This window comes from Knufia obscura (genome assembly GCF_036327395.1).
Source record: "Knufia obscura strain CCFEE 5817 isolate CBS 148926 chromosome Unknown scaffold_14, whole genome shotgun sequence".
Classification (NCBI taxonomy): Eukaryota; Fungi; Ascomycota; class Eurotiomycetes; order Chaetothyriales; family Trichomeriaceae; genus Knufia; species Knufia obscura.
This window is the reverse complement of record NW_027042700.1, coordinates 481,012-508,251: the sequence shown is the minus strand read 5'-3', so window position 1 is coordinate 508,251 and position 27,240 is coordinate 481,012. Positions and strand designations below refer to the sequence as shown.

Here is a 27,240-nt window from a genome sequence, read left to right as displayed (position 1 = left end):
CGACCGGCAATCTTTTTCCCGCACAGGCTCGCTAGCTTCAGCAGCGGTGTGCTCCTCGGTTCTTCTTCACCAACGGCCTCGAGGCTGACAGCGCTCAATTGAAGATGTTCATCGGTACTAATATACAAGCATGTCCGTTGAGCGTTATAGCATGTATGTCGGTGTGATCCAAGGTTTATTGCGGCGGGCGTAAACTAGAGGATCGCTGCAAAAAGTAGTAGTGACAGCTTCGCAGATGAGTAGCATAGAAGTGAAGGAGCGACGCCTTCGAGCGGATGCAAGACAAGACCTTGAAGGAAGGAATGCCACGCTTTTATGTATTATTCATGGCAGTTGAGATCAACAATGTCCTCTCCTCTGAAATTCCGCTTGCTCACCTTGTGCGGCGCCAATAAAACACCGCTCGTTTAGTGCATTTGCCAAATTCAGGCAGAGCATTAAAGTTGCTGGGACGTGCACAGCCCCCGAAGCAACCTATACGTACAAATGGCTCCATCTAAGATCTAGATGTTATATAGCTACACAGAGCACTTGCTTGATCATGTACACCATATGCATACCAACTTAGCCAACCTAGTCTAGCCCATACCAAGTAACTCCCAGACAAATATGCATAGATCAGGAACGCTCTCAATGTATGCAGACGCTCAAACCAAACTCAGCGGAGCCAACCTCTTCGCTTGCCAACCTTCGGCTTCCTTGAAACATTCTCTTCGCCTTCCTCTGACACATTATGTTTGCCAACGATGTTCAGGAAGACCTGGTCCAAGGTTGCTCGGCTGACACTGTAATATTCGATGCCAAGCTCCTGCTTTGCGGATTCCAGGGCAGAGAACAGCTCTGGTATTCTGGTTGCCGAGACACCATGGGAATCAGCAACATTCTTCCCACTACCTTCCATGCTGTCATACTGTTGTGGCCGTGGCGACGAAGTCGGCACCTCAAATCTGAGCTGTCCATGATACGTCTTCTCTTCGACCCGTGCATGCGGCATCCTCTTCAGGATCCAATTTCGTATCCTGTCCATGTCTTCATCTTTGGTATGTGGAGCTTGGGAATGAACAAGATGAATATAGTACGAGTCGCCGTGCTTGCGTCGAAGATACTCAGTCGTACCTAGCGCCAACATTCTGCTTGCCATAATGCCTGCCCGCGTCGCCAGGGCGTCTGCTTCTTCCATCGAGTGCGTAGTGAGCACAAGAGATCGTCCAGGAATGATAGAAGCAAGAGTCTTCCACATAACGCGCTTGCTTGCCGCATCCATTCCTGAAGAAGGCTCGTCAAGAAGCAAAACCGCTGGGTTGCCCATCAGGGCTATACCCAGCGACAGTTTTCTCTTGTTTCCACCAGACAGCTTGGCAGCCATTCGCTCGGCATATGCACTAAGTCCGACAGCCTGCATGACTGCTAGCGCATTGTGCTTCGGGTCGCTGACACCTCGTAGTCGCGCGTAGAAGTCGAGGTGCTCAAATACGTTCAGGTTCTCAAGTGCATCAAATTGCGGACAGACCCCCAGACGTGCTCTTGCGTCCGCTCGCCTGCTGATCACCGAGACGTCCTCGACGAAAATGTCACCACCGCGCAGGCTAGGCTGAATGTCGCCACGAATCAAAGAGATACAAGTTGATTTGCCGGCACCGTTCGGACCAAGTAACGCAAAGACCTCGCCCCGAGGAACACCGAACGTGATGTCGTCGACTGCTAGATTGTTCTTGAACTGCTTGGTGAGATTGAGCACACGCAGACCATCTCTAGAAGACGCCACTCTCGTAAGCTCATTCGAGATTTCTGCATCCGTCGTATTGCGGTCCTCTACCTCCACCTGCTTCTTCTTGTTTCGCAGTCTGCGATACAGCGAGCCGCTATCCCACCAAAGGAGAATGCCAAAAAGGATCATTGATTGGAGGATCAGATACAGGATCGGTCCACCATAGACTGTGATTGCGCCGGGGTACGCTGCAAGCTCTCGGTCTTTGCAAGTAAGCGAGAATATATTGAGAGCCATGAACAGGGCTCTTTGGACGTTCGCAATTGGTGCAACCGCTGCAATGGTGAAATGTGCGATGTTGAGAGCAGTTGTCTGAGAGCTGGCTTCGACGTACGTCAGTACGCTCATAAAGGCGATAAAATAGATCAAGAACGCAACAGCCTGGCCAGCTGCAGCGAAAGACCATGCGGCCAGTTGCGATCTCGAAAATAGCGAGATGACGTACGACAGCAGGGTCGATGCTAAGCCGTAGAGGAAGAATACCACAAAGAGGTAGCCGATATGGTACCATACTGACGTGACGGCTGAGAATATGATGATGGCAATTGCTGAAAACAGGAGAACGATGATGAAGTCGAACCCAACATAAGCGGACCACAAAGGCAGAGCTCGGACACCATTGCTATAGTGAAGACTTCGGACATTTCGCAATCGCTCAAGCGTTACGTAAAGAGCGAAGAACGCAGGAGCGACAGACAAGCAGAGTCCCCAATAGACGATCAATTGTAGGGCGTCTCCAGCGTCAGCTGGCCATGGTACATCGAATGGCTGGTATTGACTGGCAATGGGAACCCCCGAGATGATGTTATCGAGGATATTGAGGACAGTCTGAGAGTTTGAGGTGCCGCCATTCCCTTTCCAAGCAATAACTGGCGGGCCTCCGTTACTAACAAAGAAGCCGCCGGGCGTGATGTTGGCGAAACGTGTATTGATTGCGCTGTTAAATTCATCCAGAGTATCCACAAACGTGAAAGCGTCGAGGAGCTGGGTAGTGTTCTGACCACCATCACTAGAGCCACCAGGCAGTGTGCGTGCAAAGCGCTGAAGTGCTTCTGGAGTGAGGGCAGACGAAGGACCTGCCACGAGCTGGTAGTAAATCTGTGAAGACAATGAGGTGACATCGGAAGCGAAATCGATTTGCTGAGGATTGCAGCTTGGTAATTCGTAGTCCGTGAGAAATAGCGAAACCAGTCCTGCTCCGATGATGGGTATCAGCAAAGCGGCTAGGAGCGGCAGAGGATTTCTCCTTGCTACTAGGATGCGCTTCCTGAAGAGGACGACGACTTGTCTGAGCATGCTGATGCGCTTTCCGGTCAATAGTTTTGGAACAGCATTGCTCTGTGTTCGTCTTGGTGCCTGAGACGATGCCACGGCTCCTTTAGCATGATCGGGCGTTGGGCTCCTGCTGTCCTCACCCTCGGACTCATGCTTCGCAGCCTTGTTCGTGGAGGACGATTGGACTTCTTCTGCTAATTTGAGGAAGACATCCTCAATCGTAGGGCCACTAATCTGGTATTCCGTCAGGCCGTCTTTTTCCAACTGCTGAACAAATTCGGCTGTTTCGGCGGATGTTGCAAGCAAGTACTCTACTTGTTCTCCGTGCTCGATTCGAGGTATGTCATATAGCTTTTCTTGCATCTCACCTTCTCGCTGGTAGACATGTACGCGGTAGCCACCACCAAGCTTGCTTTTGAGCTCAACAGACGTGCCGTATGCCTTCAAATTGCCTTTGGATAGAACCGCAATATGATCGGCCAACAAATCAGCCTCATCCAGGAAATGTGTGGTGAGTATAATGGAGCGCCGACCTCGTTCAGCAAGCAGAATGTCCCAAATCTTTCGACGCGATAACGGATCGAGTCCCGACGACACCTCATCGACACAACATATTGTAGAGCCACCTGTGAACATCATTGCAAGCTGCAACTTTCGCTTCTGGCCACCAGATAGAGTTTTCGATCGAGCTGTCTCTTTGAGAGAAATGTCGCATGAATCAAGTAGTGCCTTTAACTCCTCTTTTGTGGCGAGTCTGCCTTCGCTCTTGATCTTGTTGAAAATTTGGACGTGCTCAAGCACAGTCATCTCATCCCACAATACATTTTTCTGCGGGCACAGTCCGAGACTAGTATGCTGATCAGGATAGTTGATGAGAATGTTTCCAGATGTGACCGATGTTAACCCGGCGATTGCGTCCAAAGTAGTAGACTTTCCAGAGCCATTAGCACCGAGGTATACCATAATCTCGCCTCTACGGGCCACGAGATTGAGGTTGTCAACTGCAAGCACAGTTTTCAGAGGCCGCCTGAAGAGCGTACTTGACAATCGTGTCATCCATCTTGGGCGGTAGAGCTTAGTAAAGCCCACGATCGATATGGCAGCATCTGAATCCGAGATCTGAGTTTTCCGACTTTGTGACGCAGTACCGTACAGAGTTCTCTCTAGCAAGGCACCAAATACCGGGTACACGAGTATCTGAATAATGAGGAAAATCCAGAAAGCGATACCAGGTAAGGATGACGTGTGGTTTGGAGCAGCCTGAATCATGTTCATGCCCAACTCTTGACGTTCGAAACGGGCCATGGTGATGACGAAAAACACATAGTTCATTGGTGGGAAGAGCAGCGACAGGATGGCATAAGTAGTTGTCCCGGATTTATTGACGACTTGTGCTAGTACAGCAAGAAGCATGAAGGCAATGACGGTCAAGATGCCGCTGAGTTGAGCTTTCTTGAAGAAGCCAGCTGCGAAGATAGAGAACGACGACATCGCTAGGCCAGCCAGGATATTGAAAATGAGCATAATAGCAGGTGATGTTTCAGCAAAAACTCCCACGAATAAGATGATGCTCATAACAATCCAGCCAGGCAGATAGATGAGGTCGAAGGCCAAATGGTTGGCAAGAATCCTGACTGCCTGAGTCTGCCATCGGGCCTTGTTGGGCATCATGCTGTCGAGTAGTTGAGCCATTCCGACCTCTCGTTCTTTGGCTACCAAACCGGTGAGCTGATAAGACACGCCGACCATGCCAATGAAGAAGGCAACACCCAAGATGTCGATGATACCACCCATGTACCTGGTTCTGATATTGCGCTGATACTGCTCGGGAGTGATCGACGTGTAGGCGTAGTTCTCCACATTCTCGGGTATGGCTGTAGCGCTCGCAGTTCGGCTTGAGATAGCAACGTCTATGGCATGCTGCAGAGGCAGAATGTAAATCTGTTGGTCATTGTTGTTGGAATCTGTCACAATCTCTCTGTTGAGTGCGCCATCGGCTCGTATGGAATAGTTCCAGATGCCTCCATTGCCTTCAGTGGGCGAAGAATAGAAGACGGCGGCAGCGATGCAGGATGAGGTCCCTAAAATCGTGTTCCGACATTGTTCTCGTAGCTCTGATTCCTCCGTGAGAATAAGGACTCGAACACTGGACGATTGTATTGGGCTAGAGACCTGATCAATAACTCTTGCTATGTCACCTCCCTGAAAGCCGTTATTGACAAAAACAAGTTTGTTCCTTCCTCCTGAGACATCGTCGACTGCTTGAGGGAGACTTCGAATCTGGTATGGGTCGCCAATTCCGTAAACGTCGGCCGGTATGAAGAGGAATCGTGCATAGGACAGGAAACCTATGAAGATGACTGGCAGAAGAAAGGCTCGAAAAGGCGTCGAGGCCCAGTGTCGAACCAATGCAATCAATAGATTCTTTACCGTCAGTGCCCATGTCTGGCGCAGCATGAGGATCATCCTGCTCCGTCGGTTGATCGCCTCAGGTGATATGGATATGAATTAGTTCTCAAGTATACATTTCAACACATCCTGGATGCTCTGCTCGCGCTTCCTGCTCAGATAAGCACGCAAAAGCCAGGCCCAGAGAACAGCTCACAACACGAACGCAAGGAAAGAATGAAAGGCTCACAAACCTATGCACATCATCATCAGAAGGAGGTTGCCACTCGAGACATGCTTGCGACGACCTCAAGAACGCCAACGCCTGGCCAAGCCATGTGTCGGGTCGCCTGCGCGACATGGTGTCGTGATGATGCGAAGACTGCCGAGGACTGCACAGGAAAATGTACAAGGTTTGAACCTTCCGGCATAGCCTATCGGAGCCCGGGAAAAAGCTGAAGAAGGCCCGGCACCCCACCGCATCCGTGCGCTCGGCGACTGCAGTTTCTGGCCCGGGTGCGTATTCGTATCTTTTGCTGACTTGAGGCATCTCATAACGCCAAAGGGTGACGTCTCGTAAGTTGTACTGAACTGAGTGCTCACTCATGTAGCTGCTGCTGCTGCTCCAGGCCAAATGACCTTTAGCGACCAACATATTGCGCTTACTTCATACGCAGAAGTCTTGTCTCATATGGAGGTAGCATCACCAATACCGACACTATATAAAAACGTACACACAGGTTATCACCGGAAGCTATATCTCCTATCTAAGGTATTTTCGTTGTTCCATCGAGATACTTTTGTTTCCCCTATCATTATGGCGAGCTACACTATCTCGCGAACCTATGCATTGAGACTACCACTGCCCAGCATCATGTGCTGAAGATGCATGCAAGAGTCACTGGTGACATGATGAAACGCAGAGAGAATTTCTTGGATCGACCGACAACCCACGAAAGATACATTCCCATACATCAAAAGCGCGATCCCCCTGACGCCTCGCACAACCACTTAGTCGTTTGCGCCGATAATCGACATCGCTTTCGCAAAATCCAGTCTGGTAGCGAGGAACATTGGAGCATGCTGTGATGCTACTCGTTACCATGACGACAAGGCCGGCATCATTATTACCATGATGGCGATTACCAACAGGTCGTCTGTCTCTGCTCAGTCGGTTCAAGCCAGAAACACCTGCAAGAGAAGTGGAAATGATGCTCAACATCGCCAGGTTTCAGATTCCCTGCTATTTGACTAATCGTTGTCAGCGTTGGCGCATCAAGATGCTGAAGGTATTGCGCACCTTCATGGCCGACAACCCTGCAGTATTAGCCGCTTCGATGAGGCAATGGCATTGCAGCTATTGTTTGCGCGTTGCCGATGCCGAACGCGATTAGAAGCCATGTTCGGGATGAGAGGGGTTAAGCTGGTAAGAGCATCCTGTCACGAGCTCGGAGGCTCTTACAGAACAGGGAGTATAAGAAGACTGGGCACAGGACATGTTAGTCTAGCCAGATCAATCAAGATCTAGGAGATCGTACCTGCTCTCTGACCCTAGTCTGCGTCCCAAGGCTTGGTCAGCCGCCAAGGGCTACAGCAAATCGGCAAGCTTCTGAGCAGCACATTGATGCCTGAAATAATAACGAAGGAGTTTGCACAGCGTCTGCAGTTAGCACAGTAAGGACAAGGCCAGTGAACTCCAGAGCGTCACGTCTCTGTGATTAGCTGTGTCGATGCTCTGCTAAAACAGCCAGGAGAAGACTGATTACCCAGGCGACGTGGCTGAAATAGTGAACAGTCCTCTAGTGTTGGTGCATTTAAGTAGACTTGGCTTGTGGCCTCGCGGCATTGTTTCGGACCATAGCTACGCATATGTCGCCTGGTGAGTCCATTCGTACTGACCATTTCTGACGCTCCTGGAGCAAACCTAGCCTTCGAGATTCCAATATGCCATGCAACAACAAATATGGAGAGCTCAACAACGTGAGATCGCAGAGTATTGAGTCTGAGACCGGCCACAACCACTGCAGTATGCTGACATGACTCCAAGAAGCAGCTTCAAAGCCCTTCCCACTAGTGACATTGGTCTCCTTGAGCACTGTAGGAGAGTGCTTTGACTAGCGCGCCTTGCATTGCCTGATTAAGCTTTCTCCTGGTCTAAGCTGATGAATTGTCCTGAGCCTTACCCTTTTCAGCCTCCGATTGTCACGCTTCCGATCTCCGGCACACGTGTTTATGTCAATTTTGAGGACCTCATAGCGCTCTAGACTTCAGCCGTGAGCTTGCATCTCCAGGCAGCAGGTCTTGCGCTGCATCTTGAAGGCTGCTTTTGCCTCGAGCGCGCAGCTTCATGCACGACTTCTTCGTCTTCATGACTCCCACACTAGCAATCGTGTCAACGAGTCCGTAATGTGGCTTGAATGAACGCCGTATCTGCCGATAGACTGGTAAGATACCCAGCCATGAATCTTAGCATGATAACCCGAAGCGGCCTGCTTCAGATGAACTCGACTTCCGGGATTCAAGATCTCGACGCTCTCTTCATCGTCGCCAGTGCGTTGTGATCGAACAGCGCGTTCATTCTTTTCCGCCCCCGTCGCTCTTTATCATAGCTGTTGCGTCGAGCAACATGCTGCCACTCGTTTCTCTCCTCACTCTTTCAGCTTCTTTGGCGGCTGCTTCAGCTTATAATCTCCAAGAACGCGATACGTGCTCATGTCTTAGTCCGGCGGCTTTGACCTTCGCCAACAGCGCAGATGTCTCAGGCAGCGCTCATGGGGCGATCACGCCGACTGGCTATACGAACACGGCTAACAACGGACAAACCTGGGCGCCCGGAGATGGCTGTCTAGGTTTCGTCGATATCGGTGAATACGACAGCACGGTCTGTGCCGGTCTCTGCGATGCAATCATTGAATGCTCGTCTTTCCAGATTTGTACGTGCAAAGAACGCCGGATGTGGCAGAGCTAACATGTGCCAGATTTCGAGCAAGACACTAGCCGACAGATTCGGGTCAAGTGCTCCTTTTGGGGTGGTGTCGTAGACGGCAGCACGGCTGACGGCAATATCAGTAATGTCATTGGTGGCTGCAACACTTACACAAGCGACAAAATCGTACCCCCAAGCGGTTTTGATAGTCCTAAGTGGTACGGACATGCTGCATTCGATCGATCTTCTGGATCCGTTGCTGCGGACTCCTTTATCGGGTCAAAGATCTTCCCTGATGGTACTTTTGATACCTCGAGGTGCGCGAACGAGATGTCTGCGCAAGGTGGACGGTTCTACAACACATACTTGCTCTCCAAGGATGGCGTTGCTCAGGAGCAACACTGCGATGTTTACTCAGACATTATTCCTGAATCATCCGCTACCTACACTGGCAAGGAAGACAACAACAGCAGTACGACAATATCAAACAGCTTCGCTTGTGGGAAGCCCAAGGACGATAGTTCGCCAAAACCAAGCAGTTGGTTCAATTGGGGATTTGGCAGTTCTTCCAGCTCCAGCACACAGGTGAACACAATGGATTCAAGCACTTCCGTTGGTTGGACTCCTTCCAGCTCCAGCTCGCAGTCGAGTGCTACCAGTACCGTAAGCTCAACCGTTTCGAGTCTCACTTCCCTCCCAGGTAGCAGTACCGCGTTTCCTCATTCCTCCGGAATGTCAAGCACAACAAACATGTCTGAGACCACAACACCAGCCCAGTCTGACGCCGAGAGTACGACCGCAGCGTCCTCTTACTCGGACAGCATCAGCACAGGTCTGCCTGTTTCTTCGAGCTTCAGTAGCGGGTCGTCTGATACGAGCATGATCAGCTCGCACTTTTATACTCTGCCACCGCTCCTCCCATCCTCAACGACTAGCTCTGACACCAGTACCACATCAAGTCCGCAGCCATATGGCACAAGCACCACGGGTAGTCAGGATGAGATAGCCACAACTACAACACACGACGAACAAAGTTCTTTGACCACTACTTCATCATATGAAAGCCAATCCACACTTCTGCACTCCGTAACCTCAGAGATAACGACAACAAGCTTTCAGGAAGCGAGTTCCAGTACCTCAACCACGGAAGGAATTCCCGCAACGACAACGTCCGGTCTTGCAGGTACCTGTCTACCGCATGGTGCCATATGCGTTGACAGCACGTCCGGCTGCTGCGCAGGGCTTTCTTGTGACAGCGAAGCTGAAGCTTGCGTGACTGCGACAACTCCTTCAACGACTCCAGTCTCAAGCGAGGCTTCTACCACCACGGCAACCACATCTCTGACGTCCGGTGCAACGACGAGCGTCAGTCCGGACGCTGGCACTCCGCCGACATCGGCTTTGAGCACTACCAGCGTCACTTCTGAATTGAGCACTACCATTTCTTCTGTAATCGTTTCTACCAGCACGACAGGTATTGAGAGTACGTCCAGCTCATTTGATGCCGGAACTCCCACCACGTCTGATCTCGGAAGTACTACTGTCTCTACGAGCGTCGTACAGACGTCAACGACTGGTAGCACAACTTCAAGCGCTGTTGAAACTTCTAGCACGTCCGATGCGGGCACGACGAGTCTATCCATGAGCACAACGACTGATGCTGTAGAAACGGCCAGCACAACCACTCAGACAAGCTCCACGTCTGATGGAGCATCTTCTTTCACCTCAGTGTCAAGCACCACCACAAGCTCTCAGACGACCAGCTCTCAGACGACCAGCTCTCAGACGACCAGCGCAACCACTCATACAAGCTCCACGTCCGACGAAACATCTTCCTATACGTCGGACGCAACTACGACAACAAGCTCTGAGATGTCCACCACAAGCGCGGAAACCACGTCAAGTAATGCAGGCACGACCACCTCGAATACCCATACAAGCAGCGCATCTGACACAAGTTCTTCCTCGACGTCAAGCATAATGCCAACGTCCGAAGCAATGACCACCTCAACCCAGAGCATGACGACAATAGCAGACATACCTTATGCGACAACAACAACACCCGAGAGGGGCATCGTAACCTCTGATGCCAGCACAACCGTGTCCACGACGTCTTCTATGATGTTTGCCAGCTCCTCTACGATGCCAGTACCTCCGACTACGCCTGCACCCAACGGCACCGAGCATCATGGAGGAAACTACACGCTGCCAGGCAATAGCACTGCCTTCCCTGAAGCTAACCATACGCTGCCATCGCACAACACTCCCTTCCCAGGAGCTAATCTCACCTTACCTACGAACATCACGTACCCTGGTTTCAACATGAGCAAGCCGACAATGGACAATGCGACTGAGTGGCAAGCATGGAACATGACAAAGAACACGGGGGATGCGTATTCGGCTGCTTCGATCATCAACTCGTTGGCTCTAACAGATTTCTGTTCTAGTCTGCTTGGCTACAGTACGCCAATGGTCACAAGAACCATCCCCATGACCATTACGCAGGGAGTAAATGCCACTGTCATGGCAGGGACGCTGACCTCAGGCATCGTTAATACCACCGTTACACTTCCAACTACTCTCACTGTCACTTCCGCAGACTCTGCTTGGGCAAACCACCGAAAGCGAGGTGCCGTAAGCCCACTAACTACACCTGCCCCCTTGGCCACCTTAGGGGATGCTGCAGTGTCTCAAGCTTGCAGCTGGAAAGCTAAACCTGTCAACGTCACCTCAACAATCTCTGTTACCACAATCGAGACTGCCTATACAACAGTGTACATGACTGTGCCTGAAGCCACTGTCCCTGCAACAACAGAAACTGAGACTGCCTACAGCACGTTCACTGTGAACACTTGTGAGCCTACAGCACCATCACAATTGATCAAAAACCCTTCTTTCGAATGCTATAAGGCTGGCTGGGACGTCAATCGGAACGGAGCATTCTTGTTCTGGGGTCCTACCGGCACCGCTACATCTGAGATGCACGCTGGAGCACAGTCTCCTGGTAACAGCGCTAACGCTTCTTTACCCTCTGATGCAGGAAAGGACCGGAGTCAATCTCCTGGCGCGACTTCTTCCGGCGCTTCGAAAGGCCAATCGTCCGAAGACGAACCTAGCGCAGCTGGACTGGCTCCACGCAAAGCAGAGTCTCATCTTCATGATACTTCCTCAGTCACACCTTGCGAACCAGCATACGATGGTAGCACGTTTGTCCGACTTCGTCCTGCTGCTGTTCACCAGCCATCTGCACGCCTTGGCCAAAGTATGGGCAATCTTGACACTGGTAACTATTGGATATCGTACAAGTATCGTGTGCCGGAGTATGCGTCGAACAATGCCAACTGTTCCCTCACTGTCTACATCAATGATGTTCCCATTCGAGGAGCCGCTGTCTCGAGCTTGGTGAAATCAACGGCCGGCTGGACCCGAGCTGGCGGATTTTTCTCCATTGCTGAAGAGCTGGCGGGTCCGGCGTACACTCGTTTCGAGTTCCATTGTCCTGCACTTCCTAGCAAGGGTAAGGGTAAGAGTAAGGTCGAAAGACAAAATGCTGGTAAGCCATCTGGGGTCACTTCGTCTGGCGCGGATTGGGCGAGCATGTGCGAGAACTGGTCGGTTCCCCGAGGCGAACCACTTCTCGACCTGGACTACATCCATATGGGTGTTGATGATGGCGGTTGGGCACAGTACCATGAAGTCACGCCTCATGGGGGTGCCGCTGATGCAGCCATTGTCGCTGCCTGAGACCAGAATGGCGTCAGTAGGAATTTCGAACTTACAGGCGCCCACGCCCTGTAGGTTGAGTACGCCGAGAGAGGGGCGAAAGTGTATGATAGTGTATTACAGGCACACTTTTTAGTATGATATCTTCATAGCTAGGCCCTTTTGCGTGCACAAACATTGATGCGTGCACAAACATTGATGCGTGCACATATGCGGACCCCAGTGCCACAAACTGGTAATGGAATGAGAATCATCGAGAATTATAATGCTTTCATTTGGTCCTGTCATGTTCATAGTCTGTTTCGAAGGCGTCGGAGCAGTCCAGTCAACTCTGAAGTTGGCCAAAACTCAACTCCCAACTCCGGAGTAGTACTCTGAGGCAGGCTGGAGTTGGGCTTGGCAACCACTTTATGTGGGAGGTACTAGTAGCTAGTGTCGAATAGCCCCATACCTGTTAGTTGCCAAGGTTTGCTATATATGTCAATACCAAGGCCTACTTCGGACTTGGGAGTTAGACCAGATTTTTCTACACCCAGGAGTTGACTCCAGAGTTGACCCTGGAGTGGAATGGGAGTTGACAGCACTGCGTCGGAGCAGTTCAGGTCCTGCTAGGTCGCTCTTGCCGGTCAACCGTGGTCTTGAGACAACGCATGATCGCAAGGTACGTTTTGACGGAAGGATAACTCCAGCCACCTCTATTATCTAGCATATAGTACTGGGACTGCCCCGATACTGGGTCAGTCCTTTAAGCAATTCATACCTTTCTAATCCAATTGCTGCTACGTTTGCGGTGCGGTATTTCTACCCCAGAATCACACTATCTACGAATCACTTTCAGACCACGCAGAAAGATCGTTTTCATACGCCGTCACCAAATTCGTAGTCTTTATCCCACCTTGTATCCCACGGTCGCGACGTATTCACGTACCTCAAATCAGTCCCTACACGAATCACACCGTCCTCATCATTGTTCAAAGTCGATGCATGGATCTAAAAACGGTCAGTATATTCCGTATTGGCGAGCAACCATGGCATCAGGGAGACCTACCATGTACGACTTGTGCAGAACGACATCTCCCGCTTCGTAAGCCGTCACCAGCCACTTTCGATCCTGCTGTCGACCAAAACCTATTGGTCCGTCCGCAAGCAGGCCACCGTGCATCATATTGACGTTGAAGGCGTCTCTGGCTTCTGTGTCCGACATACCACTTGCTTTGGCCTCCTTTGTAAAGTCTGCCTCGAGCTCGGCCCCAAGCGTGTGGCTGCGCTCAAGGTAGATCAGACCACCGCCTTGGACCTTCACATCGCCCATCGGTACCCACGCCGTAACGGCCGTGTCCTCACCATATCGCAGGAAGATCTGATCATAGTGCACACCGATAGCTTTGTTGCCTGGCGTATTGTTTCTCAACAATGTGCGTCGTACAGCATAAGTATTGTCTCCCCAGCCCGTCATCTCGGCGATATAGTTGAGCAGTGCTGGATGCTTGCAGAACGTCTCCTTATACCAATCCTCGGTATGTGCTTTCAGCGCCAAGTCGACAAACTTCTCCGCGATCTCTGGATGAGGTCCGACAGGTCGTCCATTCGAGTCCGCGCCGCCGGCACCGATGCCGGGAAAGTCCAACGGGTCTTGTGTAAGGTCGAAGACACCTTCAACCGGCGCCGTTCCGGGCTTCAGCACTCCGGAAGGCGCCAGGAGTTTGAAGTACTCTTCTCGTGCTTTCAGTACATGTTCTCGTGGAATGAGGCCCTTCAAGAAGACGTAGCCGTCTTCATCGTATCGCTTTCGGACCTCTTCGATGGGCGTGTCGAGGGTTGTTGGTCGAAGCTGACCGATCATGTCAGGAGGCAGCTGGCCATCGTTGACGTACAGGTCATGGCCCGGCCATTCTGTGGATGGGCTGGTCGCGTGTGGCATGGCACTGAAGATGGCTGGAACTTGCTAGAAGGATTTCAGTTCCGTTGTTGGAAATGACCTGAGCTGAGCTGATGAGCTTGCCCTTGTACGCTTCACACATACCAACTCAGACCCCAGCAACATTACCAAACATCGAAAGATGACCACAAAGTCGGGAGATACCTGCCCATTCGAGCCAACAGTCAAACATTACACGTGTCCCCACATGCTTGGAGCTGAGTGCTGTAAAGCTGATCCTACCCCACACTCAGCGCATAATCGGGGTTGTACAACATTGACACATTGTGTATGTCTCAAACTGGTCAAAAATTTCCGATACCACAGTTCTCTCATGGTGTACATCCCTTCATCTTCTGGACAGAAGTTCACAGACCACGATGTTCTGCTATCATGTCGTATCTGGCAGTCTTTTCGCGACACGTGTGCGCGCCTGCGGAGAAAGGCTCGTCTGGAGCACACCGGTATTATATCGCGATGAGTGTATCTCAATAGTGTATTGCTCGTCGACACTATACTGCCAACTTCAGTAAAAGGAGGTTCAGCTCGGCCGCTGTAAGGCTCCTCCTTTCGCAACCACGTCGAGCGGTTCCGTGATCCTGCGTGTTAGAAGCTGCCTTGAGTTACTTCGGACTTGCGATCACCAGATTTGAATGGGTTCATAGCGAGAAGCGCCTGGGCAAAGGAAGGCATGAGCTTTGGTTTGAAGAAACGATGGTAGCGTTTGATATGACAGTGCTACCACATCTTCACTTGTCCATTGTCAAAACCAAGACGCGGAGGCTCCTACCCGCGAGCACCGTGGCTGGATCATGGTGAGCATCTAGTGCTTAAAGTGAACCATTTCATTAAGAGATGCCAAAGCACAAGGGGAGGCTCGTTGTCTATTCGTTTTGTGGTCAACAGCGGCGTTGCACATCCTCATCGCCAGACGCATATGAAGCAAGTGCTGTGGCTACTACCATCATAGGAAAGTACTCAGCAAGCTGGAAACTGTGATCTCCTCATCGTGAGAAGGGAGAGTGCGCTTCATGCTCGAGACGACAGTGTATACTGGCTGCGCAATTTTCCTGCGACCACATCATTTGGGACCAGAGCCAGAGAATTGTCAACTCATCTACCGCGGCTATGCTCAGATGACTTTGGCCGCACGACTCCGCGGCCGGATCACTCACACAGGTACATACGATGCCATGCCGCTACCTTTCGGTTCAAGAGGTTTTAATGCAGGTGGTCACGCAGTGGGAAATTTGGTGCCAGCTCCAGTCTTGGCCCTTAAACTGTGTTTCCGTCAATTACCCCAGATGATCAGCGTGTTTCTGTGAGCAGTTTGCTTGGCCGTCGTTGGTTAGCTTTCCCAAGCTGCTGGTGTCTCTAAGCTTTGACTATCCACGTCATGCTTGGCACCCAAGAGATGAGAAAGTCTCAAAGAGGAAAGGTTCGTCTTCCTTCCAAGCCACTATTGCCGAACCGGTCATGCGGTCTAGATCTCTCTTCCCCGAAGTAGACGACTTCTCCTCCTTTGCTAACCTCATCTGCTGCAAGGAGATCTTGCACAGCCCGGATACCAAGATCTGCTAGCAACAACTTGTACGCTGGTGGGTAAACTATTTCTCGAGATCTACAGTACAGGGCAGCAAAAGATACTAAGCATCGAACCTCGTAGCTTTTCTCATCCGATAGGGGCTCAATAAGACAGCTATTTCGGAATCAAACTCTATCTCATGAGCAGCCAAGGCGAACACGGTCCTTCCAAGAGTCCCGTGTTTGGGCACAATATGCCACCTATCGAAGCGGCAACTCTTGTCTCAAAGGCTTGTGAATGAAGGTTACGAGTACAGCGCCATTCGTCGTCATAGCTTCATCTCAGTCCTTCATTGATTCTGATCTGTTGATGCTCAACACAGGGCCTTCTGATTGCGAAGCTGAGCACGGATGCTCACATTCAAACACAAAGATGCATTAGCAAATGGTAGGGCTTCCCGCCGCTCCCACTCATGTCTTTCTCGCGCCGTTTGATGCTCTAGGTGCGTGCTGTCTGGACATTTCATAGTGAGATGCCGGGGAATAGCTCAACGCCACAACGAGACCCCTTCAATAGAGTTCGATGCCTAGACGACAGCTTAGCTCGCCAAGATACAATGTTCAAGCTACCACCACATTAGCTTCCGTTGCCTGCAGCATCGAAGGCTACAGAGGACAATCCTGTCTGTCAAAGTTCGGAGAATTATGGGCAAGAGGTCACTACCGCAATCTCCTAGTCTCCTTGTCTCTGACTCCGCCTCATCACAAGACCTTGTGACATAGGAGGATTACAGAGCAGGTGCCGCCAAAAAGTCACAGGCTTGGCAAGAGAGCTCCGAGCTTTGCTCTGTGGTGGAGGTATGAGATTCTTGAAGGCTCATTGAGTTCTGGAAATGGTAGCTACATCTGGGTATATAAGGAGGTGCTGCCTCCCAGCATCTACTGTACGTCCTTCACAACAGCCAACAGTATTCAGCATTTTACACTCGCTCGTCTACCCACTCTACACATTACTACCAACAGTCTTTTCAATAACACAAAACAACAGCCATCATGAAGTTCACCGCCATCACCGCTGTCGCTGCTTGCGCTTCCGCAGTATCTGCCGCCCCAGGTGGCTGGAGTAGTACGTCTATCCACAGACTCAGCATGTCCGCATACTAACAACCACAGACATGAAGGCGGCCCCATGCCCAAAGAGCCCTTTCCAATTTACATCCACTTACTCCGTCACGGCCACCCCAGACCAAGTCGTCAACGGCACGACTCCCACCGGTGGTCTCCCGGTAAGCCAACAAGTCACCCATACTCTATCCTAGTCATACTAATCCTCACTTTCAGGGCGCAATCGGCCACTACGAATTGGGCCTAAACAGCTACACAAACACAATCTGCTACAACATCACCCTCATCGGCTTCCGAGGCAATTACCAGTCCGCCGCCCTAACAGCAACCCACCTCCACGAGGCTGCCAAGGGTCAATCAGGCCCACCAAGAGTCGCTTTTCCCAACCCAGTCGGCGATGAGAAGTATGCCAACAGCATCGGCTGCATGAAGGGACCATTCAAGACCGGTTTGAACGGCACTGATGGTGTTACGGACACTGGTGCCAACTTCCAGGTTTCGCAGATTGAGAAGAACCCGGCTGGTTTCTTTGTTGACGTGCACTCTTCCTTGGCTGTGCCGGGTGCCGTTCGGGGTCAGATTGCATAGATGTTTCATCATGGAATGGATCGGAACATAGGGTGACTATGTAATTCTGCGAAGGTTGCAGAGCAGCAACACCTCTCTGATGCTGCATATAGTGAAATAATGGATAATCATAACTTTGAGATTACTCAGTTCAACTCCTCTTACACTGTCGTCTGTGGTACTCCTGCAGCTTCGGCCTTGTCACATCTTGGTAGGTCGACAGCCAATCTAGCCGGCTGTGCATTTGCTTTCTACAAACCATTGAAACAGAGCATCTCTCTCATCACATCACCTTTTGTGCGTTGGCGAAAAAGTGTGCCAGCAGGATTGTTACGCGAACGAAGATCTCAAGAAAGGAATTATGCATTTACCCATGTCAGACCAGCTGACTGGTTTCCCATTGATTTATTCATAGCTCTTCAGCCCTGCTGCGCTCTATTGGATCATTCCGGGTTCCCTGGCTTAATTGGGCATCCAGAGGAAGATTCGTGCCATTAGTGTCGGAGCTTGCTTGGGCCCTCTGGAGGCTTTTTCTCTGGACCGTCTGGAACGCTCAAGGGCCTCTTCGCGCTTCCGTCTCTCTTCGAGCTGTATTGCCCGTCGTGCTCTCTTTCGTGCCTTTCTGGATGGGAGCTTCTCCTGTGGCTTCACTTCGGTAGCTTGTTGTTCAGACTGCTCTGTAGACTCAGCTTGACCGATTCTGTCTCTAGATGCTTCGCTCTCGTCTTGCGCATCTTCATCGTCGGACTCAGACTCATTATGTTCAGACCAAGGCCGCATCATCCATTTAGCAAGCTGAGCCTCTGTCATCTTCGCGCACTGCTAGTACAGTTCATCTACTGCATTGTCCTCTTCCGCGGCCCACAGAAAGTTTGTGCCATCTCCCGCTTCGTGATCCGTGTCACCACACAGGGGGCATGCCTGCGTTCGAGGGTAGTCCTCTCGTACGTACTTCGCAAAGCAGGCTGCATGAATGGACCCGATATGAGTACACTTCATCCAGAAACTGCACCTAGGTTCAAGCAGGTCGCTAGGCTCCCCGAAGTATGCCCCATGGGAGCAGTCGGGAAGCGGGCCTATGCAAAGATAACAGGTGCCATTCGATGCTTGGTTCGGATGGTCGAGGAACTCCCTGAGCGTGTCAGGAGGAGGGATCTCTAGCGTGTGGTTCTTCATCGTGGTCGTATGGGTGTTTGTTGGAAGGTTGCAATGTATGTGTTTTTCTTCGTGGCTGGTGGTGTACGGTCCTCGACCGCGTTCGATATGGGTAGTGGATTGCTTGCTTCTAATCATCAATCTTGGGAGAAATCTCAGACTTTAAGTACCATCTCATAGTTTGGAACGCAATTGAGATCCATTGTCTTGATCCTACCTCAACGGCTTTTTGTTGAAGCACAGATCATTGCCATTGTGCCGGATACAAAAGGCTCGTTCTCTAGTTTACAAAGAGAGTCGGAATAGATCAAGGGCACCTCGTAGCATCAGCGCTCTAGACGTGACACTGGAGTCACCCGATGGATTCAGATGGAGCCTAGACAGAATCCAAGGTAGAACTCACGACATCATCAGCATCTTCAAACTAATCATGTTCTCTTCTTCAGGCATGTCAGGTGCTGTTCGGGGTCGAATTGCATACCTAAATGCTCGGTTGGGTTACGGGCTGGAACATAGCAATTCTTTGGCTGAACATACGGCCTGCTGCAAGGAATCAATACCAATACTCGGCTGATGCTGTGCATACTACATAATGGACAATCACATCACTGATATTCCCTATGCTGAAGTCTACTTGCCTATCTCTTCGTATCCGACATGACAGCAAATGATATTGTGCCAATCGTCAAACGGACAAACATGGCTTTTCGCCCAAATTTTCCTACCATTTACTGTGTTCTGTAAAGTATTGAATGTGCATCTGCATTGAACGAGCAGGCAACGCAGCATGGTGGCGCGAGAGACCCAAATCAAACATAACAATGGAACAATGCACTCACTTGTATTAATCGAACAGTAACTTTGTTTCTCATTCTATACCATTCTTGCAGCTGAGCTCGAACGCTCTAGCTTCATGTGCGGAATGCGCTCGCAGTTATCGGCGACTAACCGCCACTCTTTTGCATGGCTGGCCAATAGCTTGATGTCTTTCATGTTGTACTTGATGGGGTTCCGTGCGTTCGGCCATCAGCCGTGTGAGAAGCGATGGTTAACGTCTTGCTCTGGGTGATTAGTGACTTACTCACTGATGCTTAACTCACCCAGTCCGAAGTCCGAGGACTCCTCACTTGCTTCTTCAATCGGGTCGCGAATGAAGCTCGAGCAGGCACTGGGATCGGGAATGAACCTCAAGCAGATACTGTTTACGCAAAGTCTCTGGTCTTCAGGGTTTGAATAGTCCCAGTTGGAGAACATATACCCCAGATGGCCACCACAGTTACTGCATAGCAATCGTGTGCTTGGTCTACTCCCACGACAGTCTGTGGTGTAGTATTCAAGGGCCCATGGTATAGCATTGAAGAATGCTGGCCAACCATGGCCACTATCGAACTTGTGCTCGGCCTTGAACAATGGGTTGTTGCAGCCTACGCAGACGTAGGTTCCGGGCTGCGGCTGGAACTGGTTGTGCTTGCCGCTGAAGGCTGTTTCGGTACCTTTCTCGCGGAGTACTCGATACTCTTCCGCTGTCAGGACAGCTCGCCATTGTTGTGGAGTTCTCTCGTACGGGTAATGCTTGTTGTCTTCCGTTGTCTCTTTAGGCGTTCGCCGACCGTGAATCAGCTCATCGTCGACCTCAGGCCGCATCATCAACCTCGCAAGCTCATGCTCCGTGAGTTCGGAGCAGATTTCGTACAGCTCATACACGGCCGGGTGTTCTTGGACCCAATTGAAGTACGTCCCGTCTCCCGATTCGTGATCATAGTCGCATAGGGGACATGCCTGGCTCCAAGGGAATACCTCAACCATGTACTTGGCCAGACAGACTGCATGGATGCCGCCTACGTGGGTGCACTTCATCCAGAAAGTGCAAGCTGCCTGTAGCAAGTCGTCCGGGTCTCTGTTGAAATACGTTGACCTCTTGGAGTCAGGGCAGGGACCATTGCAGAGGTAGCAGGTATCGAAAGAGCCTGACATTTCGAAGTCGAGGTGTTTGGCAAGTGTTGCTGGACTCGGAAGTGGCAGCTCGTATATCTTCCTGCTGCGAGATTTAGACTTCTTTTTCTTCTTCGTCTTCTCAGAGGGTTCCGAGGACGCGGTCGTAGTGCTGTTGAAAAGCGAAGTGGACATGATCTTTTCGTATGCTTCGTTGATTTGCTTCATTCTTTCCTCGCCGGATTTTCCAACCTTATCAGGATGATTCTCCAGGGCCAGTTTGTGATAGGCTTTCTTGACATCGGCTTCCGTCGCACCTGTGCGAGGAAGCCCGAGAACAGAAAAGGGGTCCATAGTGTAGTTTGTGATGATGGGTTTTGTTGTAAGGTGGTGATTTAGGGTTTCTGTTGCTTGATACTGGAATCCGTCTGGGTTCCTTGATGGTGAGGGTTTTGCTGCAGACTCACTCAATCGGGTTGGGTCGTCGCCATTAAGTACTGATGGATCATCGTCAGCACGATTGGGGCTCATTGTTTTTATTGTATGCCACGACAACGTTTTGATTGTGTGCCTTGACAACGGCTTGTCGAAGCACAAAAGCCCTGGCATCCAAGGGCACATTGTGCCGAAGACAACGACTCGATTGTTCGTATGACTTCAAAGTTTCCAAACAAGATCAAAGCCTTTTCGTAGAACCACCAAAACAACCTCAAGACGATATGGGAGGAACAGAGCCAACACGGAAAGAGCCCAGAAGGCACTCAGTGGTAGAGCTCACAACCACTCATCGGCATTACCGACACTCATCGGCATTACCGACACTCATCCGCATAAATCGCGACTGTCAATATTCTGTGGTCGTCGTGTGGTTTGTCCCAATCTAGGAACCGCCTCCTACCTCATTCTAGGAGGGCTACGCCAGATCATAATCTTGATGAATAACCCAAAAGGTTCAGTCTAAGCAAAGGGCAGATATGTGCCACGCTGATCGGCTCTCCAAAGGTTGTACACCTTCTCGAGCTTGCATACGAACGTTTCGATCCATGCGGAGCATTCGTCCCACGTTCGTGCCGCCCAAGCATTTGTCTCCGGCATTTTCATGTGCAAAACCTGCTTCACAGCCGTTGTCGATTGGATTCGCGTTGCAGCTTGCTATGGGCACGAAGCCCACACAGTGATTAGCCTCGCTGGCGTCATTTGCATGATGAAGATGTTAGTCAGCTTGCGAAGATATCAGGTTCAGCGGTCGAAGAATGTTGGAAGGGAAAGTAATGCAATTCAGCATTTAGTGTATGGTCTTTTGAGTGCTTGGCATGCATCCAAAATTTGCGCGAGTCAGCCGAAGCTCGGGAGAAAGCATGTCCTACGCTCTGGCATTTGATGTGCACGACGTTGAGAAGGCCAAACATGATGACCTATTAGTATGTAAATGTAGCGCATGAAACAAGCTACCAATGGAGACCAGAAGCAAACGTTATATCGGAACTATGATGGGCCACATACCATGAAAGACCGAAAGCAGCAGGAAAACGTACTTCAGACACTGTACTCTCGGGGAAACGCCAAGAACTTGAAGGAATATTCATTATAACGATACTATTCTGAATGCCCGGACGCCACCTCACAGGCGCCCTACAAGAGCTTACCTGAGCATCCTGCTGTGTGACCCTGTTCGGTTTTCCGTTTGAACACCCTTGTCTTGAACTTATGCTTCGGCCGCTTCTGGGGTGGCTGCGTCTTGGGCAGCGTCATCGCAAGGCTGCTCTGAACCAGAACACTCACAATACTCTGAATGCATCATGGAATTCGCGAGCTCAGCCTCTGTCATCTTGGCGCACTGCTTATACAACTTGTGGTTGACGTAAGACTCCTGGACCCGGCAGAAATCTGTTCTGTCACCATGCTCGTGGTCGTCGCTATGGCAGAGCGGGCACGTGTCGGTGTAGTGGTTGTCGATCATATATTTCGCCATGCACACTGCATGGACGCTACCATAGAGACTGCATTTCATCCAGAAGATGCAGCTGGCTTCTAGCATGTCCTCAGGTTCTCGGTAGATCTCTTGCTGCTTGCAGTCTGGAAGAACACCGTCGCATAAGTGACAGGTGTCGCAGTGAGAATCAGTCTTGTAACGAAGCTGTTCGGAAAGTCTCTGTGGGCTAGGGATAGTCAGCTTGCCGTTCTGTAGGGATGGAGACTTAGCATTCTTGATCTGAGCCCAAGGAAGCCCAATAGCAGATAAGAAATTCATGGTCGTAGTGTTGATGTCTGTCGGGAGTTTGTGAAATATGTGGTTTGCTTCGTGGATTGTGGCGTACGATCGTCGACCGTGTTGTTCGATATGAGTAATAGATTGCTTGCTTCAAAATCATTTTTCTCGGGACAGACTTTCCGTCTTCAAGTACTGTCTCCTCGCTGATAGGTGCAAGTAGGGTTCATTGTCTCTATCTGGTCCCAACAAAAGCCTTTTGTCGAAGCAGGGAGGTTCTTGTCATTCTGCCGAAGACAAAAACCTCGTTGTCCACACTTCAAAAAGGGACTCGGGTGGATCGAGGACACCTCATAGTACCACGGGGGCACTCTAGACATGGTATGGGAAGTCACTCAGAGAGAACGACAAAGGAGCTTAGACAGAACACAAAGGCAGAAATCAGGCATCTGCAACCTTTCCGTACTGCTGTTCTCCATGCATGGTACGGTTCGTACCTTTGCAGAAATGTTAGGTGATCACCGCATTTGCGTTCACCATAACACTACCTTGAGAGTCCTCGAACTATTTCTATCTTGTGTTCTCAAAACAGTGTTAGTTAGACGAATGTGCCAATGAAAGCTCGGAGCTCAAGTGCCGAGTTTACGTTCTGAGAATGAGATGGATGTGCCGCCGAAGACTTTTTCGATCATCCATCGAGTTCCATCACATTACCTGCAGTGCCGCGTCCGACAACCTCATTCTTGGTCTGCCAGCAACTCAAGACTCAAATGTCTCATCGTCATCGCAATGGCAGTCACGACAGAACCATTCACAGCGTCACGCGTTATCATCACTTCCTCCATCTCTTTCGATCTGATCATTAACCGCCTTCGCCGCCAGACCAACCCACAGAACGAGCCGGTCTCAGAGCCATTCAAGCCAAACAAGCCATACTCCGAAATGTCTCAAGCCGAGTACATACAATTCATCAACACCAAGCTTGGTCTTTCTGGCTTTATGTACTTCAACGAGCTAGAGTATGGGTCCTGGACAAGTCTCTTGAATGTGGGGGAAGATATGAGGATGAAGAGGTTCATTATTGGAAATCCACTGGTTGCAATCACGATGCTCAGACATGAGCTGCGTGCTGCACTCGCCGTGCCAGTCGAGCTGTTGATAAGGGAGCTAGAGGATGGTAAAGGTACGGAAGTGGTTTATCTGCGGCCGAGCGATGTGATGAGGGTAGGCAAGGCCCTGGAGGACGAGGACCTGAGACAGGCAGCGAAGGAGCTCGACGAGAAGCTCGAGGCCTTGGTGAAGGAGATCACGTCCTAGGCGCAGGTTAGATATCCAGCTAGTGTTAGCAGGGGTTTGGAGGGCACGATGAAGGCAATAAATGCTCTTGGATACAAGATACGGAACTGGCAGGGACGCTTTCGCACTGGATGCACGCGACAGTATCTGCAGTGTTGCAGTTCGATCATGCAACACCAGCGAGATCCATCTGGTGCCTGCTGCAAAATCGCAAACTGCTGTGCGTGCTTGCAGCCCGAAACGATGCTAAGGTAGATGAGCTGCGGAAAGTGCGACGCTCAAGTTGTTCCTGCGTCGGCGATATGAATGACCGTGCGAGCGGTTGACCGACACTAACTGCTCTTGGTATAGCTTTCATTCTGTTTCCACGGTCCGCTTGGATCATCAGAAATCTTTCATTCGTCTTTTCTCTGGTTACAGGATCTTGTATTTGTAATATTCTACGCCCCGTCTGACCAAAGCTGCTTGTACGCGAGCCCAAAAAATAACCGTGGATGCAGGTAGTGCTCCGATTTCCTGACCTGAGAGCTATTCTTCGCATCAACGCCATCGGTACCTCAGCTACCACTGCACGGTCGAACCCGTTTGCGAAAGCCTTGTCGGTAAGGCCGTGTTCTGAGTCGAACTTCACACGAGTTGCTGGTAACGGCACATTCGATCTACAGTTATATTGCTCCCTGCTACATCTCCGTCTTCCAGCATGAGGCGGAGCCAGAGCGCTGAGTTACATCTGTGCCGTTGTTGCTTTGAAGGGAACTTGACTGCTAAGGCCCGAGAGCGACTACGTGGTTAGCTGAACTCGCTCTCCGTTTGCAGTTATTCTGCACTGCAAGATCAATTTCACTAAGAGTAATGAATTCAGATCGCAGAGTGTCAAGGCCGCCAACTTTCGGAGTTGGGGAGCAGGAAACTGCAGACAGGTAAGGATACAATCGCTGCGTTAGTCGGAGCTCTCTAGGTGGATTCTGTCTAGAGCCTTAACGCGCGAGCCTGAGCCGGGAGCGAGTAGCTCTCTGCCGGTATCGGTGAGTAAGGCAAGCTCTCGAAAGTCGAAACTGGAGTTGGTGGCTTGGATATCAACAAGCTAGAATATGGCAATAGCTGAGTACAGAAGGGCCAATATTGTCAATAAACAGTCAATCCCTAGTGTACAATACCTGCTTGCACGTTGCAAGCATATACCAATATGCTTCGACCGCATCACTATCATGCCTGATGATCTTGCAGTCGTTGGCCTTGGCAAAGTGCCCCTCGTCCGAGTTTCTGAGGTCGTCCTCCTCGACATTAACGTCGGGGTTTTCCTTGTACCAGCCTGACAATGCAAGGTCCTGCGGTAGACCCTCTGTCTCCGTACTTGGTACAACTTAGTGGCTGACAGGTTCAAATCTGGCAAAACTTCCCATGCGTACGGATTTGCGGGTAATGTTTGAGCATGAAAAGATGAGAGGGTGAGAAGTGACGCTTTTCCCAAGGCTAGCGCTGACAGGCTAGGCGTCCAAGCCTTTCTAAGCTTCTTCGAGCTGCGAATAAGCAACAGTCTTGTAGCTTAGCATAGCTTACTTTACGCTAGAGGAAAACACTAGGTTGCCTTCAGCATAGCCTTGACAATTTCCCCAGCTTGTCTGCAACTTGGTCACTCTTGCTTCTTCGGGCTCAGAGAGGATTCTTCTTTGACACGACGACCGATTGCTTCCTCCATATTCGCGTGCGACGAGGCACACGTGGCTGTGGCAGCTTGTAATCAACATCGGATCCTTGGACTCCCTAGCAATTATGGACGTTCGCAGTAGCCGAGTTTCCAAGAATACCAAATTTGCAGGTCAGCGTTGACTTGTCGGCACGTAGGTGTATGCGACGCCGTTACATGTAAGCACAAGCCATACCCATAGATATAAGAGCTTGTGCAGCTACACTCGAAGCTGGGAAACCATCTAGCAACACTCACTACAGCAACAATAGCAGTACAAATTCATCTTCAAGTTTCATCTCAATAGTTTTCGCACATTCTTTACACGATATAAACCCACACAGCATAACCATAATGTCTACAAAGAGGATAGCAATCGGCGCCGCCATGGTTGGCTTGGCTGCAGCGACACCCATGGCCGTCCGGCGTGGCGAGGCACCCTGGTCCAGCCAGAGCGCGTCTGGAGTTGCGCCTACGAGCATCGTCGGCGGACGTCCCTTCCAGTCCGTGCCGTCCGGCGCCTCTGCCGGCGGTGCACAGATCAAATCAGGAAACCCGTTCAGCTTTCCTCTTGATAACGGCTTTCCTACCCTTTCCGACGATGCCATAAAGGTGGTCAACGTTCTTGCCCATGGCACAGAGCCCAATGGCCCGCCTCCAACGTTGCAAGAAGACGACCTTACCAGCTTTCAACTGATTGCATTCAACGAGATTTTCGAAGTTGCCTTCTTCACCGATCTGCTCTTCAATGTTACAACTGACGTTGATGGCTTCACCATCGAAGACCTGAAGCTGCGACAGACAGTGATTGATGCATTGGTTGCCATTCAGGCACAAGAAGAGCTGCATGCAGACAATGCGAACGCAGTACTGAGCAACAACCACAAGGACCCAATTCTGCCATGCCAGTACCAGTTCCCAACCACCAACCTCAGCACCGCCTTGGATCTGGCCGCTACATTTACCGATGTCGTCATGGGTACACTTCAGGATGTCCAGCTGCATCTCGCTCTGAACAACGCTGCTGATGGTCCAAACGTTGTTCCAATTATTGGCTCTGTCATTGGGCAGGAAGGTGAACAGACAGGTTTCTTCCGAAATGTAAGTCCACACCTCACTTTCAGATCACTCCTCCCGTTCGTTCGAGTTCCCTCTTAGTCGGATACACTTCACCTTTCAATTCCCTTTGAGTTCGTTTCCAAGTACTAACGTTTTCATAGTTCAACGGCAAGATCCCATCAGCCAAGCCCTTCTTGACAAGGTCCTCCCGAGAGTTCGCCTTCTCCGCCCTCAACCAGAACTTCGTCGTCAAGAACAGCTGCCCAAACATCGACACTATCAAGCTCCCGATCTTCCTGCCACTCACCGTCAACACCATGCCAGTCCAACCAAAGAATCAACTGATCTCCTTTTCGGTTGTCGTTGACAAGCCAGCTCCACCAACTGGTCTATCGCTCGTCCTCATCAACGGCCAGAACGTTCCTATCGTAGAGGAAGTTCAAAATGCAGTGGTCAGGGATGGCGTGGCTACTTTCCAGGCTAACTTCCCTCATGATGAGTATGTTCTGGATGGACTTACCATTGCCGCTTTGACCAAAAGTGCTGGTCCGTTCGCTAGCGCTGAGGATGTCGCCAAGGCTACTATTGCTGGACCTGGTTTGATCGAGGTTAATTAGTTGGGATGAGGACCGGATCATATCATAATTGAGGGTCAGCGCAGCACAATTTGGTTCCAAGTTGCATTGTT

General features: G+C 50.7%; 8 protein-coding genes across 8 annotated transcripts; 4 read left to right on the top strand and 4 right to left on the bottom strand.

Moving 5' to 3' along the window:
• Window positions 1-658: 658 nt before the first annotated feature.
• PMZ80_009709 (uncharacterized protein) lies at window positions 659-5,509 on the bottom strand (the record flags this gene model as incomplete). The annotated part of the gene is made up of 1 exon (XM_064878102.1): window positions 659-5,509. The coding sequence occupies one exon, from the start codon at window positions 5,507-5,509 to the stop codon at window positions 659-661; it is 4,851 nt and encodes a 1,616-aa protein (XP_064726210.1).
• A 4,828-nt stretch (window positions 5,510-10,337) lies between these two features.
• Window positions 10,338-12,101, top strand: PMZ80_009708 (uncharacterized protein; the record flags this gene model as incomplete). The annotated part of the gene is made up of 1 exon (XM_064878101.1): window positions 10,338-12,101. The coding sequence occupies one exon, from the start codon at window positions 10,338-10,340 to the stop codon at window positions 12,099-12,101; it is 1,764 nt and encodes a 587-aa protein (XP_064726209.1).
• An 837-nt stretch (window positions 12,102-12,938) lies between these two features.
• On the bottom strand, window positions 12,939-14,001 carry PMZ80_009707 (uncharacterized protein; the record flags this gene model as incomplete). Its single annotated transcript, XM_064878100.1, has 2 exons — window positions 12,939-13,070; window positions 13,129-14,001. The coding sequence occupies 2 exons, from the start codon at window positions 13,999-14,001 to the stop codon at window positions 12,939-12,941; spliced, it is 1,005 nt and encodes a 334-aa protein (XP_064726208.1).
• Window positions 14,002-16,575: 2,574 nt separating this feature from the next.
• PMZ80_009706 (uncharacterized protein) lies at window positions 16,576-17,235 on the top strand (the record flags this gene model as incomplete). Its single annotated transcript, XM_064878099.1, has 3 exons — window positions 16,576-16,648; window positions 16,696-16,808; window positions 16,864-17,235. 3 exons carry the CDS (start codon window positions 16,576-16,578, stop codon window positions 17,233-17,235), a joined length of 558 nt encoding a protein of 185 aa, XP_064726207.1.
• A 441-nt stretch (window positions 17,236-17,676) lies between these two features.
• PMZ80_009705 (uncharacterized protein) lies at window positions 17,677-18,133 on the bottom strand (the record flags this gene model as incomplete). The annotated part of the gene is made up of 2 exons (XM_064878098.1): window positions 17,677-18,033; window positions 18,125-18,133. The coding sequence occupies 2 exons, from the start codon at window positions 18,131-18,133 to the stop codon at window positions 17,677-17,679; spliced, it is 366 nt and encodes a 121-aa protein (XP_064726206.1).
• A 1,313-nt stretch (window positions 18,134-19,446) lies between these two features.
• Window positions 19,447-20,832, bottom strand: PMZ80_009704 (uncharacterized protein; the record flags this gene model as incomplete). Its single annotated transcript, XM_064878097.1, has 1 exon — window positions 19,447-20,832. The coding sequence occupies one exon, from the start codon at window positions 20,830-20,832 to the stop codon at window positions 19,447-19,449; it is 1,386 nt and encodes a 461-aa protein (XP_064726205.1).
• A 2,467-nt stretch (window positions 20,833-23,299) lies between these two features.
• On the top strand, window positions 23,300-23,827 carry PMZ80_009703 (uncharacterized protein; the record flags this gene model as incomplete). Its single annotated transcript, XM_064878096.1, has 1 exon — window positions 23,300-23,827. One exon carries the CDS (start codon window positions 23,300-23,302, stop codon window positions 23,825-23,827), a length of 528 nt encoding a protein of 175 aa, XP_064726204.1.
• Window positions 23,828-25,847: 2,020 nt separating this feature from the next.
• Window positions 25,848-27,169, top strand: PMZ80_009702 (uncharacterized protein; the record flags this gene model as incomplete). The annotated part of the gene is made up of 2 exons (XM_064878095.1): window positions 25,848-26,594; window positions 26,714-27,169. The coding sequence occupies 2 exons, from the start codon at window positions 25,848-25,850 to the stop codon at window positions 27,167-27,169; spliced, it is 1,203 nt and encodes a 400-aa protein (XP_064726203.1).
• Between the last annotated feature and the right edge of the window lie 71 nt (window positions 27,170-27,240).